The sequence below is a fragment of the Thamnophis sirtalis genome, unplaced genomic scaffold (genome assembly GCF_051295495.1).
Source record: "Thamnophis sirtalis isolate CommonGarterSnake01/CBP01778 unplaced genomic scaffold, rThaSir2_p1.2 scaffold_7, whole genome shotgun sequence".
Lineage (NCBI taxonomy): Eukaryota > Metazoa > Chordata > Lepidosauria > Squamata > Natricidae > Thamnophis > Thamnophis sirtalis.
In genome coordinates this window covers 39,403,077-39,421,791 of record NW_028261387.1, presented here as the reverse complement: position 1 = coordinate 39,421,791, position 18,715 = coordinate 39,403,077, and the positions used below count along the sequence as shown (strand labels likewise).

Here is an 18,715-nt window from a genome sequence, read left to right as displayed (position 1 = left end):
CAAACAGATGGCAATCTTAAACTGAAGAAATTTGGAGCAAACTAATCCTGCTGGATTGAAGTGACCAAGAAGATACCAGCGGAGACAGATGATCCTTTGTGTACCTGGGCCCTGTGCCTTTAGGGCTTTGTAGGTAATCACTAGTATCCTGAATCACATGAGGAAGCAAACTCACAACCAGTGCAGCTTGTGCAGTGAGGGTACACCAAGGCATGCCCATTACTGTCCATGCTGCCACATTCTGGACCAGTTGAATCTTCTGGTGATCTTCAATATTAATGATCTGGCATTCTTCAATAAAGAGAAACCAAACTGATCAGACCATTACATGAGAATTAAGAAGAAAGTAGTGTCTTTTCTTTTGATTTATATCTCAGGAACTAGTAACTTTTTTTTCAAACTGCAGAAACCTAACTGCCTGTCTCATATTGATAGCAAAGAATGTAGCCAATTAAATCTTTACCTTACATCTTGTACAGATCTATCTTTCCTGTAGCTATGGTTGGCATGCAGCCAATGGCCAGCCAGTATTAGTTGTTACAACAACTTTACCATGGATTTATTACTAAGGAGAATACAGATAAAATAAATCAGCAATACTATAACATGTTATCTAATCTAATCTAATCTATCAAAATATAAAATAAGTAGCCTCTAAACTAAAAGTCTGGTGAACATAAAAATATGTTATACATTCAAACACATATGTAAGAATTGTTTTGAAAATGGGGAAGAGGGAATAAAAGTAGGGTTTCTTACTACAGCAAACTATTTTACTTGTAGGAAACTTGCTTGCACATTGGTCATCCTTCACCTCCTTACCTGTCTGTAATGTACAGACAAAATTATCATCTTGACTATATCACTTGGCCATAACATTTAAACTCTATCCTTAGCATCTTATCTTTTTCTTTAATTATTATCACCTGTGCCTTCTGCAGTATTTCAAGGGGGCAAAGTATTATGGAACACAGCTGTTTCAGCTCCAGCAACATCTGGAGCAGGTGGGACTGAAAATTATGCCTGGGGTTCAGCTTTAAGTTACTTCTAGTTTGAGGTGAGTACATAGCTCTTCATTGCGGGTAAACCATTATAGCCAGGATCTCCCTCTTCTTCCATAAAAGGATGCCTTTCTTCCTCACAGTAGGTGGTCTCAATTTCATATTAGGAACACCGCAACATACACAGGTTGTATCAAAAATAGCCAACATGAGGATTTATCCCAAGGATTGGATTTACAAATAGACAAAATAATGTGCAAAAAGAAGACCCATACAAAAGGAATAGAAATACTCATATTACTGAACATAGCATTTTAATAGATATAAATGAAGACAAAAGAAGGCACATATTAAGTTTCAGTATGAAGTCAACAAGATTATTAGTTCAGTGTGGGAATCCTCCATTGTCTAATGCTACTGAGTGGAAAGTTACCATCATATACAAAAGGGAGGCAGGGGAGGTAATGGGTTGGATTTAATTTCCAGTGTCCAAACAAGTTGTTTAGGTCTTGTCAATTAGAGTTAATTGTCTAGCATTCATGTTGAATAAACTTGCCCCGCACTTGATATATTCCAGAGAGCAGACATCCTGCAGATAACTCTCAGTTAAATGGAACTTGTCACTGTCGCCTTCCTCTTTAAACTTATTTCCCACCAAGAGCCAACAAAGTTTGGGTGGCCTTGATGGCTAACAAAAAATTGTGGTCACTTACAAATGTCCAACATCTGAAGGACAAATAGAAATAGTCCATAACACCCCTCCAGCTAAGGAACGGGAAGAAACTGAGTGATTCTTTATGCAACAAGCAGAGAGATAAACTTTTTAATTTACCCCTTCTCTTCTTCAAATTCAAAATGAGTGAGATGCAGTAGATATAGTTGTGTTATCTTTAAGAAGCTATGTGGCAAATCAGAGGTGGGAAAGAGAATGATGCCATGCATTTTTTATAAGCTCTTACCTTTTCAATGCAACTGGCCTGCATAATCTTCCTCCGACTCAATTATTTTTTAAAAACATAATTAAACCTTACAGATGATGCTTCATTTGTATGTTCTGCAACATAAATGGTACCAATAATGATGGTGAGGAGCACCTTTAAGAAAGTTTCATCTCACTCTCTATTCTTTAATTTGCTCATTGTCCATCTGATTTCAGTGCTAGAAAGGCAGTGGAGAGGGCCCTGGAAAAACCCAAGTGTTTTTTTTAAAGGGAATGCTGAGTCTGAGAACAGGATTGGAATAACTATATGCATATGTTCAAAACTGAAACATGGTACCTAAGAGGAAGTAGGAAGATGAAGGGATCGGATCTTCTCAGTATTTTCTGCTTCTCTTTCATTTCTTTTATACATGTGAGAGCCCATAAGTAGAAAATGAGGTAGAACTCCTGCAATGCATATCATTAAAATGCACAGTGCATTCCTTGATATTCCATGAGCATAAAAAGAAGGTTCATGGGATATCAAGGGATTGCATCCATGTGATCACAAATTGAAGAGGGTGTTATTATATTTAAAGCAAGAAAAACACTAGTTGTATATTGTAATCTGCTTTTTAGCAAGACCGAGGATGTTTCCAGTGTGACATTCAAACATTTTTGAAGTGCATTTGGGTTCTAGATCCTTTTCCTTACCTGTTCTCCACAAGGAAGTCTATGACACATTTCTTCAAACAGTACAGATGAGCATCCATCAAACCTGTCCTAATGTGAATTCGTGAATGCCTGGAGAGGAAATAACAGAGAATGAAGTCACTTAGCTCTGCATTCCAGAGTTACTTTAAGAGCTCCACTTTAAAATTTCTTGATGGTAAAATTTTACAAGGGCCATCTGTGTTCCCAAACCTTTGTTATGGAATTAGTGGAGAGGTGAATTGTGATGGCTCCCATGACTTTAATTTGTCATACAAACACACACCTGCTTATCCAGTTTGTCACTGATTCCATTCTGTAAGTACATCAGGCTCTAATCCTTGAAAGCTGATGTTACATTAATTCTATGCCACATTGTTCTGCAGGAGACTTTTGTTTAAGGTTTGGTATCAAAGGGAAAGACTGATATGAACTGCAGCAACAATTTAAATTAGAAATACCAATATTGCCTAATATTATTTCTGCAAACTATTTGCAATGTTTCCTTTATCGGATTTTCTTCTGCTTCCATACAAATACGTTTTTTTCAAATAAATTTTACCAGTTTAATTTGTTTACTTCTTTTTTGGGGGGGGGGGGGAAATACAACAGAACATGACATTTACAGAATATTATTATTTTGGTAACAACAAATATTTCTAACCATAAAAGGTACTGGTTCCTATTGATTTTTTCCACTGAGTTATTTTCTAAAGTTGAATGTATGAATTTTAGAGAAAGCTTTAGGAATTGTGATATCATGTGTTTTATATAACCTTTGTCCAGATAGATAAGTGTGCTCAACTTGTAGCTTATTTAGTAACAGGAAATGTAATCTATTTGAAATAGAATTTCAAAAAAAAAATCTCTCTCTATTCTTTTAAATCAGTTTTACCTAATCCAATGTTATCGCATTAGAAAAGCACTAAATTGGGGAAAGCTACTTTCAGTCTCCTAAGAAAACAAATGAAAGGAAAAGAGAAATTCAACCTTTTTTTGATGTAACTGAATTTTTTTTTATGAGGATTCTAAATTTTGGCTCTAAGCATATAATACCTCTAAATAAAGAATGTACAGTAAACCTTGCTTAATTTCCCTAATTGTGACTTCTAAGTGAAGTGGCTGTTAGGTTGAACATCACATGGAGACACTACTTAGCAACGGCAGTTTCAGTAGTCCTTATTGTGATTGTTATGGGAGGACCGTTCCATCATTAGGTAAGAGCAAACCCTTCTCCTGCCTTGCATCCGCCTCTGCTTCAACACTCCCATCCACCTATTCCTCTCCCATTTCTGTCCTTTTGTCTTTCCTACACCATATTTTTCCCTCCGAGATGACAAAGGACAGCTAGGGCCAGTAAGGGGTGGTAGGGATGAGCGATAGCAGTGGAGGGCAGGGCAGTCAGAAAGGACAGATTTGGGAGAGATAAGTGGGTGGATGGGGAGTTGAAATGCCCCTGTGGGTGTAAATGATAGCAGACTGATAAGCAACTAAATTTTGATCTCATGACTGCAGGGATGCAGCAATAACTGTAACTTTGAGGACTGGGCATAACTACCATGTGTTCAGCACCATCATAATATCAATCAGTTGCCGAATGAATGGCTGGTAAGCAAGAAATATCTGTACTCATTTTTCAGAATAGAACAATTCAAAATGGCAATTTCAAAGACTTTGTAGGTATTTAGTTATAGGAGAGCAATTGACCAGGTGATCTTTATATCTCCTTTGAGCATAAATCTTATTTTTTCCATTAATCCTTCCGTAGTTTAGTAATTCTAAGATACAGAAAGAGATATACAAAAATGATAAACTCACAAAAATACTTGTACTGGCATACATAGACTGCTACTAAAAGACCCCAAAGAGGACACATTAGACTATTCTGAGTTAGAGTTGCAAGTGGTCGTAGATTCAAAAAACTATTTTCCACCATGAACCCTACCTCTGGCCACAAAAAAGTTGCCTGTCCTTGCAAAATACCAATAGCAACACACTTTAATAACTATTCCAGATTTGTTTCTACTGTAATTCTGTCATTTATATCCCTGATCGAAGATGAAGGATCCAAAATGCACAAGTATATGGATATATTATCAGAAACAAGCCCACTAAATTTAAGGGGATTTCCATCTTAATAGGCATGATAATTATCTGGAGGTATTGCTGAACATAACAACGCTTAATATTTTGTAAGAGTGTTTTATGTTGAAGAATGTTCCACAAACCAAGTCTCCTCCATTACCTTCAATGATAAGAGAGCTCTATATGTTCCTTCCACAACAGATGCGAAGTTCATGAAACAAGTATGAAATTTTTGGATTTTAACCAGAATATTTATTATCTGCTCTGAGGATTTACAGATCACTGTCTGTATTACACCTATTTGTTAGGCAAGGTACCGTATATCAGCTCCTGCCTTTGAAAAAGCCCTGGAAAATTCAACTCTTTCTCTATCCTTCTTAATTGGAAAAGACATGTTACAGATTCTGAAATTCTCATTTGTTGCTATGCAAATCCAGGGCAACTGCAAGTCACATTCAACAACAAAAGTCCCATATGCATTCCATGAACAGCACAAAGCAGGAAACACCTCCTTCATCTGGGCTTGTACACCACAAAAAATAACAGGGTTTTTGTTTATATCTGAGTTTTAAGACAGCAGTTCCAGAAACTGCAAGTTCTTACATGTTAATATTGATTTAATTATCCTGCATAGCACATTTTGTTTGTGTTAAAAAGACCTCCAACACATTTATTAAAATGGGAGTCATAAATGTTAACTGCTTGCTCAACTACTTAAAGATGACCAAGGGAAGATATTTCAAATCATTTGAAAACTTGTTACAAGTAAATGCAACATGTATTGAGTGAGTTCAGTCTGCATTTAATTAAAAAAATTATCCAGACAGTCAATCAGATCATACAAATATTGCAACCATGCCAACAATCAAATATAAATTAAAGTTATAAAAGAATTCTAGAAATACAAACCCTGCAGCACTCCAACTCTATTCCTGGCAATGAGGACAAATTTCCATGTTAAAACAAATGTAGCCACCAACAGGATTTTAAAATAATGCCCCATTTAAGCAAAAGTGGCTCCTCCCATTTGGAGGCTAAATTAAGATTAAACTTGCAACTTAACAAATACATGCTAATTGAACAATATTGAAATATTCATAATTATTCTTTAAATGTTTATTTGCCTAGCCCTAAGTGTTACCCAGATCAGTTATGGTTACATTATCATAAAGCATAAAATATAAGGCAAAAAGATACCTAAACGTAATAGATTAATAGAAAATTCTTTCAGAAAATGTCATGTTCACGTGGCTACTGATCTAATAAAGTATGAATGAGATATATACTGATACAGGCAATCTGTTCATTCATCGTAGTCCTCATTTTCTATAAGGACTAAGGGCTGATCTGCATGACTAGGCTACCATGTTAGGTGCTTCTTGAGAGCAGGAACATACAATGACAACCATTACTCAACCTTGCCCTCTGGCTTGCATCTAAAGTAGTGTTTTAGGATTCCTACCATTATAAGCAGGGTGTCCAGTTTGCATTCTGTGTATCTTTATTACAATTAATTACTGTTTGCTGTGGTAGGAATGCCCCCTCCCATTCAGTTACTAGTTGAGCTAACTTCTAGGCTAAGGAACAGAAAAAATAAATGAAAAAAAAGATGTTTTTCTCCCCCAGTCCATGGATTGGTGCACAGTTTGAGGCAGAGCCAATACAGAAAAGTCCATACAAAAGAAAAGGTCTGTCAATGGAATCCATATGTTCTCTTCTCAAAGACTTACTCATGGAAAGCAAAGCCATTGTTGCTTCATTTCCTGGTATGGGCCATAGGAATTAACAAAAAAACAAAACAAAAAACAAAAACAAAAACAGAGGAGGCCACTAATTGGAGGCCGAAGTAGCTGAAATCTGGGACAGGTTTCTTAAACCAATTTTATTTCTGGGAATCAAGCAGTTTAAAAATGCAGTGTGTGAAAAAGCCCTAAGCAAATAAGAAAACAAGACTGGCAAAGTCCTAACTGGAAGTTTACAATGGATTCTGCCCAATTTCATACAGTATTCGTTACTGGCTAGTTTAGGTATAATAAACCACTCTCTCAAGTTTAACACTATGGATTGAGTTTCAACGGGCTTCTCCTGATGAAGTGGACAAGGCCACGGGAGCGGTGAGTGCCTCCACTTGTATACTGGACCCGTGTCCCTCCTGGCTGGTCTCGACCAGCAGGGAGGTGACACGCGGCTGGATCCAGACGATTGTGAACACCTCTCTCCAGGAGGGAATCTTCCCACCCCTCCTAAAGGATGCAGTGGTGAGACCCCTCCTGAAGAAATCGTCTCTGGACCCAGCCATTTTGAGCAACTATCATCCAGTCTCCAACCTTCCCTTTGTAGGGAAGGTTGTTGAGAAAGTGGTGGCCTCGCAACTCCGACGGTCCTTGGATGAAGCCGATTATCTAGACTCTTTTCAGTCGGGTTTCAGGCCTGGTTACAGCACGGAAACTGCTTTGGTCGCGCTGATCGATGATCTCTGGCGGGCCAGGGATAGGGGTCAACCCTCTATCCTTGTGCTTCTTGACCTCTCAGTGGCCTTCGATACCATCGACCATGGTATCCTTCTGCGACGGTTGCGAGAGGTGGGGGTGGGAGGCACCGTTTTGCGGTGGTTCTCCTCCTACCTCTCGGACAGGTCGCAGTCGGTGTTGGTCGGAGGGCAGAGATCGACCCCAAGGCCCCTCAAGTATGGGGTGCCACAGGGTTCGGTCCTGTCCCCCCTCCTATTTAACATCTACATGAAGCCGCTGGGTGAGATCATACGCCGGCACGGGATTAAGTATCACCAATATGCAGACGATACGCAGCTGTATCTGTCTGCCCCGTGCCAACTCAGCGAAGCAGTGGAAGTGATGTGCCAGTGCCTGGAGGCTGTTAGAGTCTGGATGGGAGCAAACAAGTTGGCACTCAATCCAGACAAGACCGAGTGGCTTCTGATGTTCCCTCCCAAAGATTGTCCAACTGTTCCATCTCTCAGGCTGGGGGGCGAAATTATACGCCCCTCAGAGAGGGTTCGCAATTTGTGAGTCCTCCTGGACCCACAGCTGACTCTAGAACACCATCTGTCAGCTGTGACCAGGGGGACCTTTGCCCAGGTCCGCCTGGTGCACCAATTGCGACCCTACCTGAATCGGAAGGCCCTTCAGACAGTCACTCACGCCCTTGTGACCTCAAGACTGGATTATTGTAATGCGCTCTACATGGGGCTGCCCTTGAAGAGTGTTCGAAGACTCCAATTAGTCCAGAATGCAGCCGCGCGAGCGATTGTGGGTGCACCAAGGTACACCCACGTTACACCTATCCTCCGCGAGCTGCACTGGCTACTTATTAGTCTCCGAATCCGCTTCAAAGTGCTGGTTGCTACCTATAAAGCCCTACATGGCATCGGACCTGGGTACCTGAGAGACCGCCTCCTGCCGATTACCCCTCTCAAACCAATTAGATCGCACAGGTTGGGTCTCCTCCGGATTCCATCTGCCAGCCAATGTCGGCTGGTGACTCCCCAGGGGAGGGCCTTCTCTGTTGCAGCTCCAGCCCTCTGGAACGAGCTCCCTGTTGAGATCCAGACCCTTACTACCCTCCCGGCCTTCCGCAAAGCCACCAAGTCCTGGCTGTTCCAGCAGGCTGGGGGGAGCTGAGAAGCATCTACCTCCACGGAAATTGTGAATGTTGGTTTTGTGTTTAATATGTTGTCTTTGTCTCGTTTCCCCCTTTCCCTTGTCTTTTGTGAGCCGCCCGGAGTCCTCCGGGAGTGGGCGGCATACAAGACAAATAAATAATAATAATAATAATAATAATAATAATAATAATAATAATAATAATAATAATACTAGTCGGGTGGGGCCCGACTAGTAACCAATGCCAAATCCGGCGAAACAACTGGCCGCTGTGATACAATTGTATAATAATAATAATAATCATCATCATCGATGAAACAATGGAGAACTGAGTTGGCAGTAGGGAATGAGATCTACGGAATGGTTAATATCAAGCGAGGAATTTTCCAGGGTGATTCACTTTCACCTCTTCTCTTCATCATCGCAATGATCCCACTATCAGTAATCTTAAAAAAAATGAAATTAGGCTACCAAACAGCCAAAGAAGCTGAAAAAATTTCACATTTACTATATATGGATGATTTGATACTCTATGGAAAGTCAGAAATAGAAATCCAATCATTGACAAACACAGTCCGAGTATTCAGCACCGATATTTCAATGCAGTTTGGCATGGAAAAATGCGCCACTGTATCCATAAAAAGGGGCAAAATCACTGCATGTGAGGGAATTGAAATGCCCAATGGCCAATTAATTAAATGCAAAGAAAATGAAGCCTACAAATACTTAGGCATTCTGTAGTTGGATAACATCAAGCATGGAGAAGTAAAAACTATTGTCAGGCGAGAGTACACCAACAGAGTTAGGAAAATTTTAAAATCTAAATTGAATGGTGGAAATACAATCAAGGGCATAAATTTAACCCATTCCTTAGCATATTGCTTGTTCAAATTTCAGTTTCCTAAATTGAACTTTATGACTTAAAACGATGTGAATATCACTAAGGTTTCTTAATTATTTTCTCTTATATGTCTTTTGCATGGCATATACTTAAGAGATTAGGTTTTAAGCCCATTTGAAACCTATGCATGTGGTCATGGACAGCTAGTAATGCGACCCCCACAACATCATAAATTAACTATATTATATATTTTATATATGGCCCCAAACAATTCCTCTTCATTCAATGTGGCCCAGGCAAGCCATAAGGTTGGATACCCATGTATTAAGTCTTGAAGTCCAAATTATGGCTGCCAGTTTCACTGAGCTAACTAGAAAATTATTTGGGGGCATTGTCCCGAGGCTCAAGAGCGAGTATACAAGGAAGATGAGAAAACCACTGATAGAAAGTGGTGTTGTGAATCTAATTTTATTTAATGGTCTTTCTCTCTCACCAGCCAATCTAATCTAATCCAATCCAATCCAGCTACAGAAGCAAGATAAAAATGTCTAAATGTGTTTAATTAGCTACTTAAATATTCAAAAAGGATTAAATTTACAGCAGGGGACTACTTATTTGGGTTTCAAGTTTCTGTAACTCATGGTGCTATTTGGTTTGAACAATACACCATAAAATGACAATCAAGTGAAACTGAAACCATGGCTTTTTCTTTATCAACAGGAATTTTAGTAACAGGAGCAATTTAGAGCACAGTGTGGCTTCAGAACTCTGCTATCCAAAGGAAACAGCAAAGAAGTCTAGCCCTGAGGTGGTCTTGACTGTTTGAATTTACAGCTGAGACTATCCTATTATAGACACCATTGTAACGGTACATACCAGATAATTGGCCATTTTTATACATATTATAATTTGCATATTGTAACTTTCTGCAAAACATTAGTGCCTTATTTTGATTGTTTCTGTTTTAGAGTGTCCATGAGGAAGAAATACACTTCATAAACTCATTGGGTTCTAGTAAATTGTAATGGACCTTGGGGTTTTTATTCCTTCTTTTTTCTACCCAGGGATCCACATAACAATGGAAGCTGTCCTACATTGCGGTTTTTCATTCAGGCTCTGTAAAAACTTATTGAGAACATTTCTAATATGCAAGAGTAATTCAACAGAGATTAGTCATACATTGTGCTAATTATATAATAGTAGCATGAAACATGTTGGTTTAGTGGTTAACTAGACACTAGATGGACACTAGGCTAGAAAACAATAGATTATGAGTTCAAGTGAGAAGAAGTCTTAAAATGAAACGCACTTAACAGCTGTCTTGCTTAGCAACAGTAATTTGAGCTCAATTAGGTTGTAGGTCAAGGATTACTTGTAATGTTGACTTAAACTTAAAAGAACAAAAGGAAAGTTAGGAAAGAAGAGTTGTACCAAAAAAAACCTTCATATATTTGAGGCTTAGGTTTTACACAGAAAGTTTTCAAAGTTATATAAATGGATATTGAGAATTGGTAGATTTGTGAGGAAAATATCTTCAAGATCAAAAGCCACACTTAGATATTTCACATCAAAAAGCAAAGGGGAAACCTAACTTTTGTGTAGACATACTGCTGAGTCTCACTAATCAACCCAGGACAAAAGAAGAGATATTCCACCACTGACAGGAAAGTAAAAACAGTTTTTTACTATGAAAAGATGAAAAAGCAAAAGGAAAAATCTCTGCCTCCAACTATACATTGTTTCTTAAGGCAAATTCAGACATAAAGTACTAAACAGGATATGCTTTCTACTATTTATAACTTGCAACAAAACAAAACAAAAACGTACAAATGCCTCCAGCAAAAAAGTAACTCATTTATTTTTCTCATAGCAAAAGACTAAGTTGCTACTTCAGATGTTTCCAAAAACTGAAAAAGAGATCACCTGCACTTTACTGTTTGATACTTCTGAACAATATCTGGGACCCTCTCTGATATTGTTGTGAAGTGTCAAAAAAGGAATGTGAAGTTGAGTCATTCTTTTCATTAACTTTACTGGTAGCATCCAAAGTGGCATTACAGATTAAGGATTAAACAGTAATGGAGCATAAATTCACAAAACTACTTTAACTGTAAAGCTGTGTTCAAATACTTTGCAATACAGTATATATCCACGTTATCCATGCACAATAGTTAGCAGTTAGAACAGAAGGAAGTCTTTCATTTGAGGATTAGATTCTGCTATCTCCCTCTCAAAAGGCCGCAATGTATTTTAGTTGTGTGATGAGTGAAGACAGAAAACTACCACAGGAAACAGGATTAAGAAGAAACATTTCTCCTTTAAGCCTTTTCCTAGCTTTCTTCTCCATCTCCATTTTAGACAGCTGTCAATTACACAGAATTTTATTTTAAAAAAATAACAAATTAGTAAATTGCAAGTTAAAACTAGTTGATATTAGAATCATTATTTAAGGATTAAAAATACCTTATAAAATGATGAACTATGAACGGTGAAGTGTATTACACAGGCTGAATTTCTGAGTTAATATTTTGTGATAAAAGAAGGTATCTTTCATACAGGTATAGTTTCAAAAGAGTAAGTTTTTTTAAAAAAAAAATTGAACTCTCACTTTTGTTAAGTCTAACAATAAGTCTAACTGCTATTGTTTATGTTATATTATATTTGTAACAAGATGATCCATGCAACTGTAAGACTCATGCCCACCATTCAAAAGGCCTATTTAATTCACAATATCATTTAATAACTACTAACTTAGGACTTCGTTATTAAGGAATAAGGTACATCACAAAAAGAAGTTGGGATAGAAAATAAAAGCAGAGCATTAGGAAGCACTATAGTTTTTGTGCAGATAATACTTTCCCATCTCATAAGGATTATTTGCAAAGCATTTCCTAAGACAAACTCCCCCCCCCATATCTTAAATACCCATATTTTATTGAGAACACTTGGGATAAAGGGGGGACCAAAAGTAATGTTAAAGTATAGAAATAAAATAATTTTGACACAACTGCAACTCAAGCACTCTGTTAGGACAAGAATGCTGCTGAATGGAGGAACAAGCCATTATTCTTTCAATAGAGTCTGGTACTGCTAAATATGTGCTCATGGATGCTTCTTCCTGAAAAGCTTTAAAAATTCAATAGCTTCTTGGCCTGGGAAAGAGATGTTCACTGAAATCCTAAGGCATGGCTCAAGCATGGAACTTGATTTACCCGAAGAACAATATTTTCAAGTGCTCTTAAAAACAAAGGCTGTGGGAAGAAAGAATTCTGAAGAGGGCCTGTTCTCAGGGTTGTTAGAGTGGCTTAAGCAAATTATATCTCATGGCCACTCTTTAGGGGCAATTCTATACCCATAATCCAAAATCCTACATTGCAAAAATGGGGGAGGGGGGATTATATCCTTCCAAAAATAAGAAAGCTTGCCAACAGCCCTTTTTCACAAATGGCTTTCATAATAGTGCAAACAAAAATTGGCATTTTCTAGATGAAAATTACCAAATATTATTTACTACTTAATACAATTCCACTCTGGCTAGAGATACAGTACTTCAAATGGAGAACTCATTTTCAACAACTTCCCATTTATATAACCATCCTGAATATCTAGACATCTGGAACAAAAAGCTCAGCAAATTGACTGGTGTGGTCTTTAAAGTTCTGCATTACTAATTTCTAAAGCACTATAGAGGATTTTGCTATCCTTATCCTTTATGTTTTCGTAAATGCCAGTTGCAAGCATTTTTTTACAATATTTATTCCTTTGCATTGTTACAATAATTCATATAAAGTAGCCATCCCTCCCCATGCAACATCCCCATCAAACTAACGAAAATGGATGCAGAACATCTTGGTTATGTTATATAACATAACTTAACATAGGAAATCCTGCCTGATTTCTAACTTTTCTACCATATTAAGCAACTATATGAAGCCACAAGGAAGGGTACGGGTTCTAAGCTAATTGTCACTAGTATCCTGATACTAGCCAGCTGTTTTACACTTTTCCTGCAAACTTACTTAGTAACTCAGTGTTGAATAACTAGTAATTGCTCAAATAGCTGTACTTAAATTATTTGTCCAGAATTAATTCATCATATACTTGGGGCCAGTATATTTATGCCAGTACAATCTGCCTTGCATTCTTAGAGCTTAGACATATTTTTCAGATATTGCTACAAAAGTCAATTCTACTTTTTTCATGGCAGGATTTAATCTATGTAATAATTTGCTACTAAAGCCATCCCTCCCTTGTTTTTTGTTTGTTTTTCTTTTTGTCATTCAGAATAACTTAAAGTGTTTAATAAATGTATTTCTTTTTTAGCATTAGTTTAGGACAGATATCTTCCAATGTGCATTAACAATGAATAAAACACACGTTATATTCATATTAGTTTACAGTAAATAATCTGAAATACAATTTATTGAAGTAATCTCATATATATCTCTGACTTTGTCCTCCTTTCTTTTCTCTGTAAGATTATAAATTACAGGAATATGGAATTTATTACACCTTATTTTTTATAAAATATCCTGTCAGATGCTACTTCATTTAATAATCAGGAAAGAAACAACTCAACTCCATTTGCTTGAAATTAAGTGTACTTTTTTACAAAAGTTTTACAAACTTTTTTACAAATTACAAATGAATAGTAGTGAAGCAAAGCTGAATCTGGTTAATTAGGCGCGAAAGCAAAGGATATCATGTATAGGTCAATCCCCTCCCCTTGGCACCCCAGTCCATAGTCCATTTATAATTCACCCAACTGTCAGGTGGGAGATATCTTCAAAAAACATCACCAGGATGGAATGCTGGACAGTTAACCTTGGCGGGAAACTCCTTTCCTCCACATACGCAATGAGATGGTCAGGCCAGCGTCTAGAATCTTCCTCCAGCACATAATGATTCCCTTCCCAAATACCATGCCCCCCCTCCCCGTTTCAATGGCAGCCGAAGCAGCAGCAAAGCAGAGGCTGACATCCGGCCCTCCTCCAGAAAAGGGCGGTCAGACCTGCAGAAACAAAAAGAACACAAACAAACAGACAGACAACAAGACACGAAAGAGAGAAAGGGGAAGGGAGGAAAAAAACCAAAAAAAAGGAGAAGTAGCAGACTGTCCAAGAATCAGGGCTTATCAGGATAGGCAGAGTAGAACTTGCGGAGCAGACGAGGAGCTCGAACATGGGACTTGTCAACCCATTCAGCGTGAGATGGGGGAAAATGCTTCCAAACCACCAGGTACTGGACACGGTTGCGCCGCTTACGAGTGTCCAAAATCTCACGGATCTCGAATTGATGCTCTCCCTCTATCAAAAGTGGAGCAGGTGGAGGAGGAAGAGGTGCTCTCAAGGAAGAAGTGTGTTGAGGCTTCAGGAGATTAACATGAAAAACAGGGTAAACTCGGTTGAGATGCTTAGGCAACTGGAGACGGACTGAGACAGGGTTGATAATCTTGACAATAGGAAACGGGCCAACATACTTGGGGCCCAACTTCTTCGACTTCTGCGTCGTTTGAAGAAATCTAGTGGATAAATAAACTTGATCACCAACCTTATATTCATGGGGTTTAGTCCGTTTCTTATCAGCTTGTTTCTTATGAGCCCGGTGCGCAGCATCTAGAGTCTGGAGTGCCAAAGGCCAGACGTCCCGAAGGCGATCACTCCACTCGGACAGCGAAGATACTTGCGGCTACTCGCAAGGAATCTCAGGAATGGGCACAAAATCCTGGCCATACACGACACGGAAAGGGGTAAAGCCAGTGCTGCTATGCACAGAATTGTTGTAAGCTACCTCAGCATGAGGCAACAATTCCACCCAATCATCTTGTTGGTAGTTGATGAAACAACGTAAATATTGCTCCAACACAGAATTAGTCCTCTCGCAGGCCCCATTAGTTTGAGGGTGGTGGGAGGAGCTTAAACCCTGGGTGGAGCCAATCCACTTCAGGAATTCTTTCCAGAAGAGGGAGGTGAACTGAACACCCCTGTCCGAAATGATGCGGTCGTGTACCCCATGTAAGCGTGAGATGTGAGATGAACATCTTAGCGAGAGATTTAGCGGAAGGGATCTTGGAGCAAGGGATGAAATGAACTTGCTTGGAGAATAAGTCAGTAACAACCCAGATTACTGTGTTTCCTTGACTTTCTGGACGTTCAACAATGAAATCCATGGAGATCTCCTTCCACGGGGCTACTGGGCGGGCCACCGCCTGGAGCAACCCCTGGGGCTTACCCGGAGGGTGTTTAGCCGCAGCACAAACTGGACAACTAGCTACATAAGCCTCAATGTCTTTTTTCAGCGATGGCCATCAAAATTGGCTCTTAACGAGGTGCAGGGTCTTAATGAACCCAAAGTGTCCAGCCATCCAGGAGTCATGAGCCCGTTGAAGTACAATGGTCCTAATGGACATAGAGATGTATAACTTTGCTCCAATCCAAGCCAATCCATCTTTTATAGTGCATTCATCCACGTGTTGCTGGAACCAGTCATCCTCAGTAAGGGCTTTTTTTAGGTTAGATAGAAAGTCCTCAGTGACCTCCAATTTGGAAGTTGTCTGACTTCTAGTAACAACAGGAGCAGCTAGGCTCTTTGTGGGAATGACAGGCTGGACAACACTGAGCTTTGAACAGTGGTACTGAGGGAGTCTGGACAAAGCATCAGCCATAAAATATTTCCCTCCCGGAATGTATTTCAAGGTAAAATTGAATCTATTGAAATGCTGAGCCCAGCGCATCTGCTTAGGTGAAAGTTTTCTGGGGGTTCTCAATGCCTCCAAATTTTTATGGTCAGTCCACACCTCGAAAGGGTGCTTGGCGCCCTCTAGAAAATGGCGCCAGGTTGATAAAGCCCAACGAACAGCAAAAGCCTCTTTCTCCCAAATAGCCCAACGTCTTTCTGTGTCGGTCAGTTTGCGAGAGGTGTAAGCGTAGGGTTATAATTTACCTTGGCTATTTGCTTGAAGTAGTACAGCTCCCACTGCCACATCACTGGCGTCAGCTTGGACCACAAACGGTGCGTCCATGTCAGGGTGCTTGAGGACTGGTTCCTTCACAAAGAGGCGTTTCAACTTCTTGAAAGCAGCTTGACAGTCCATAGTCCAGTCCAACAGTTTGCTAGGTTTAGGCTTAGCCCCTCCTTTCGATTTAAGGAGGTTAGTTATAGGGAGAGCTATCTTAGCGAAGGAGGGAATAAATTGACGATAGAAGTTAGCAAATCCCAAAAATCTCTGTAATTGCTTACCTGTACATGGGGCCTCCCAGTCGGTGACAGCCCTGACTTTAGAGGGGTCCATTTCTATCCCCTTGTGGGAGATCCGATAGCCCAGGTAATCAACTTTTTCCTGATGAAATTTGCACTTGGACAACTTGGCGTACAGTTCTGCCGCTCGGAGTTTCTTTACAACCATGCGAACAAGCTTCACGTGTTCTTCACGTGTTTCCGTGTAAATAAGGATATCGTCTAAATAGACCATTACGCCTTTGTAAAGATGGTCATGTAAAACCTCATTAATCAATTGCATGAAGACTGCTGGCGCCCCCTGGAGGCCAAATGGCATTACTCGAAATTGGAAGCAACCAAGGGGGCAATTGAAAGCAGTTTTTCATTTGTCCCCTCTTTAATTCTGACCCTATAGTACGCTTCCCTTAGGTCCAATTTACTGAAAATCCGGCCCTTCATCAGTGATAAGGGGTAGAGGTTCTGAGCAGAGATGCAGTTTAAGTTTTTGAAATTAACACATAATCTGAAGGAGACATCTTTCTTTTCCCTGAACAATACTGGAGCTGCTACCTTGGGCCTTGCTGATTCAATGAATCCCCTTTCCAAGTTTTTATCAATGAATTTCCTCATTTCCTCCATCTCTCTAGGGGTCATTGAATATATTTGGGGCTTTGGAAGCTTTACTCCAGGTGAAATATCAATGGTGCAATCTGTGGGTCTGTGAGGGGGTAATTTATCAGAAGATTTTTCACTAAAAACATCCTTGAGGTCCCAATATTCCCCTGGAATTCTTTCCTCCCACAATTTTCTCCTGCCTCCTGGCTGCTAGTGTGGGGGTAGTAGTCTCAGAGTCTGGAGTTTCAACTTTCCCCTCAGGTATGGCTGTCCGAATTCGCAACCACCCCTCTCCAGTTAATGCGTGGGTTCCATCTACGGAGCCAGGGGAGTCCTAAAATAAGGGCCCGGTCCATCCCAGGCGCTACAATAAAAGTTATTATTTCTCAACCTCTCCCTCATCCATGCAATGAAGCCTGGTTAAGTCCAGCTCAATATCTGCAGCACTCTCATACCAAGGCTCCAAACGGCAGGGAATGCACCTGTTTATGCATTGTTGGTAAACATCTTTATTCAAGCCATCAGCGAATCGATCCAACAAGGCCTCTTCCGAACATCCCCTCATATAGGCCGACAACTCCCGGAATTCCTGCACATATTCAGGCACAGTTTTCTTTCCCTGTCTGAGGGTCGTAAATTTTAATCTAGCTCGACACTCAGTCAAGGGGTCGTCAAACCTTCTCCTCATTGCTGCCATAAAGTCATCAAAATTCCTCAAGAGAGGGGAGTTACTGTTATGTAATCTGACCATCCAGTCGGCTGCTTTCTTCTCCAAAGCCATTAACACTATTCTCACTTTAGATTCATCAGTAACCAAATCAGGCCCATATATTTCCATATAATTCCAGACCTGAATAATAAACAACCCAAGGCCGCTGGGTTCTCCATCATCTTTTACGCTTAAGGGTAGAACCTTAGCCATCCAGCATCGCCTGCCCCCCACTCTGCTCTCTGAATGTCTCTAGCCGCAGGGGGGGGGAGGTCGGTGCTGGGTTTTCTTGTGCACATCCCCCTTCGGCCCTTCCAGTCTCCCTTAAGCTATGCAGCGGGTACCTTTTTTCCAGTTCCTCTGCTGGTTCCCTTTCCACAGCTCTCTCTTGAATCCGGCGTTCACTCCATGCCTCTTCAAGGAGACTCATGGCTTGGGACATTTTGTAATCTTCCTCTCCAGAGCCACTCCAGTCAGCAGCTGGGGTTTTTCTTGGCCTCCTTCTCGTGACTCCAGTTTGTAATTCCTCAGGTTCCTCTTTCTGTCCCACACCCCAAGTCCATCTGGGTCGAACAGCAGGTTCCTCCACTCTCAGGTCAGCTAGCATTTCTGTTAAAGATGGTGCTGCCGTTGCACCCATGTCTTCTTCCTGGTCGCTTTCATGTAAAGACATTTTTCTTTTCCTTCTATCCAATTATAATTCATCCAACTGTCAGGTGGGAGATATCTTCAAAAAACATCACCAGGATGGAATGCTGGACAGTTAACCTTGGCGGGAAACTCCCTTCCTCCGCATGCGCAATGAGATGGTCAGGCCAGCGTCTAGAATCTTCCTCCAGCACATAATGATTCCCTTCCCAAATACCATGCCCCCCCTCCCCGTTTCAATGGCAGCCGAAACAGCAGCAAAGCAGAGGCTGACATATCCTGTATAACTATTGTGTTACCTACAAACACATTCGGGGGGGGGGGGTTTACACACAGCTTTACTCAAAGGAC

At 40.1% G+C, this 18,715-nt stretch overlaps 1 protein-coding gene across 2 annotated transcripts in view; it reads right to left on the bottom strand.

Moving 5' to 3' along the window:
* EIF2B3 (eukaryotic translation initiation factor 2B subunit gamma) overlaps positions 1-18,715 on the bottom strand; it is a 107,312-nt gene that overhangs the window by 53,304 nt on the left and 35,293 nt on the right. For both annotated transcript variants that reach the window (XR_015697281.1, XM_087719759.1), the window contains exon 6: positions 2,635-2,724. Coding sequence is in view for 1 of the 2 variants with exons in the window: in XM_087719759.1 (XP_087575885.1) it covers positions 2,635-2,724 (90 nt within the window). In the remaining variant the exon portion in view is untranslated. The remainder of the gene's footprint in view (positions 1-2,634; positions 2,725-18,715) is intronic.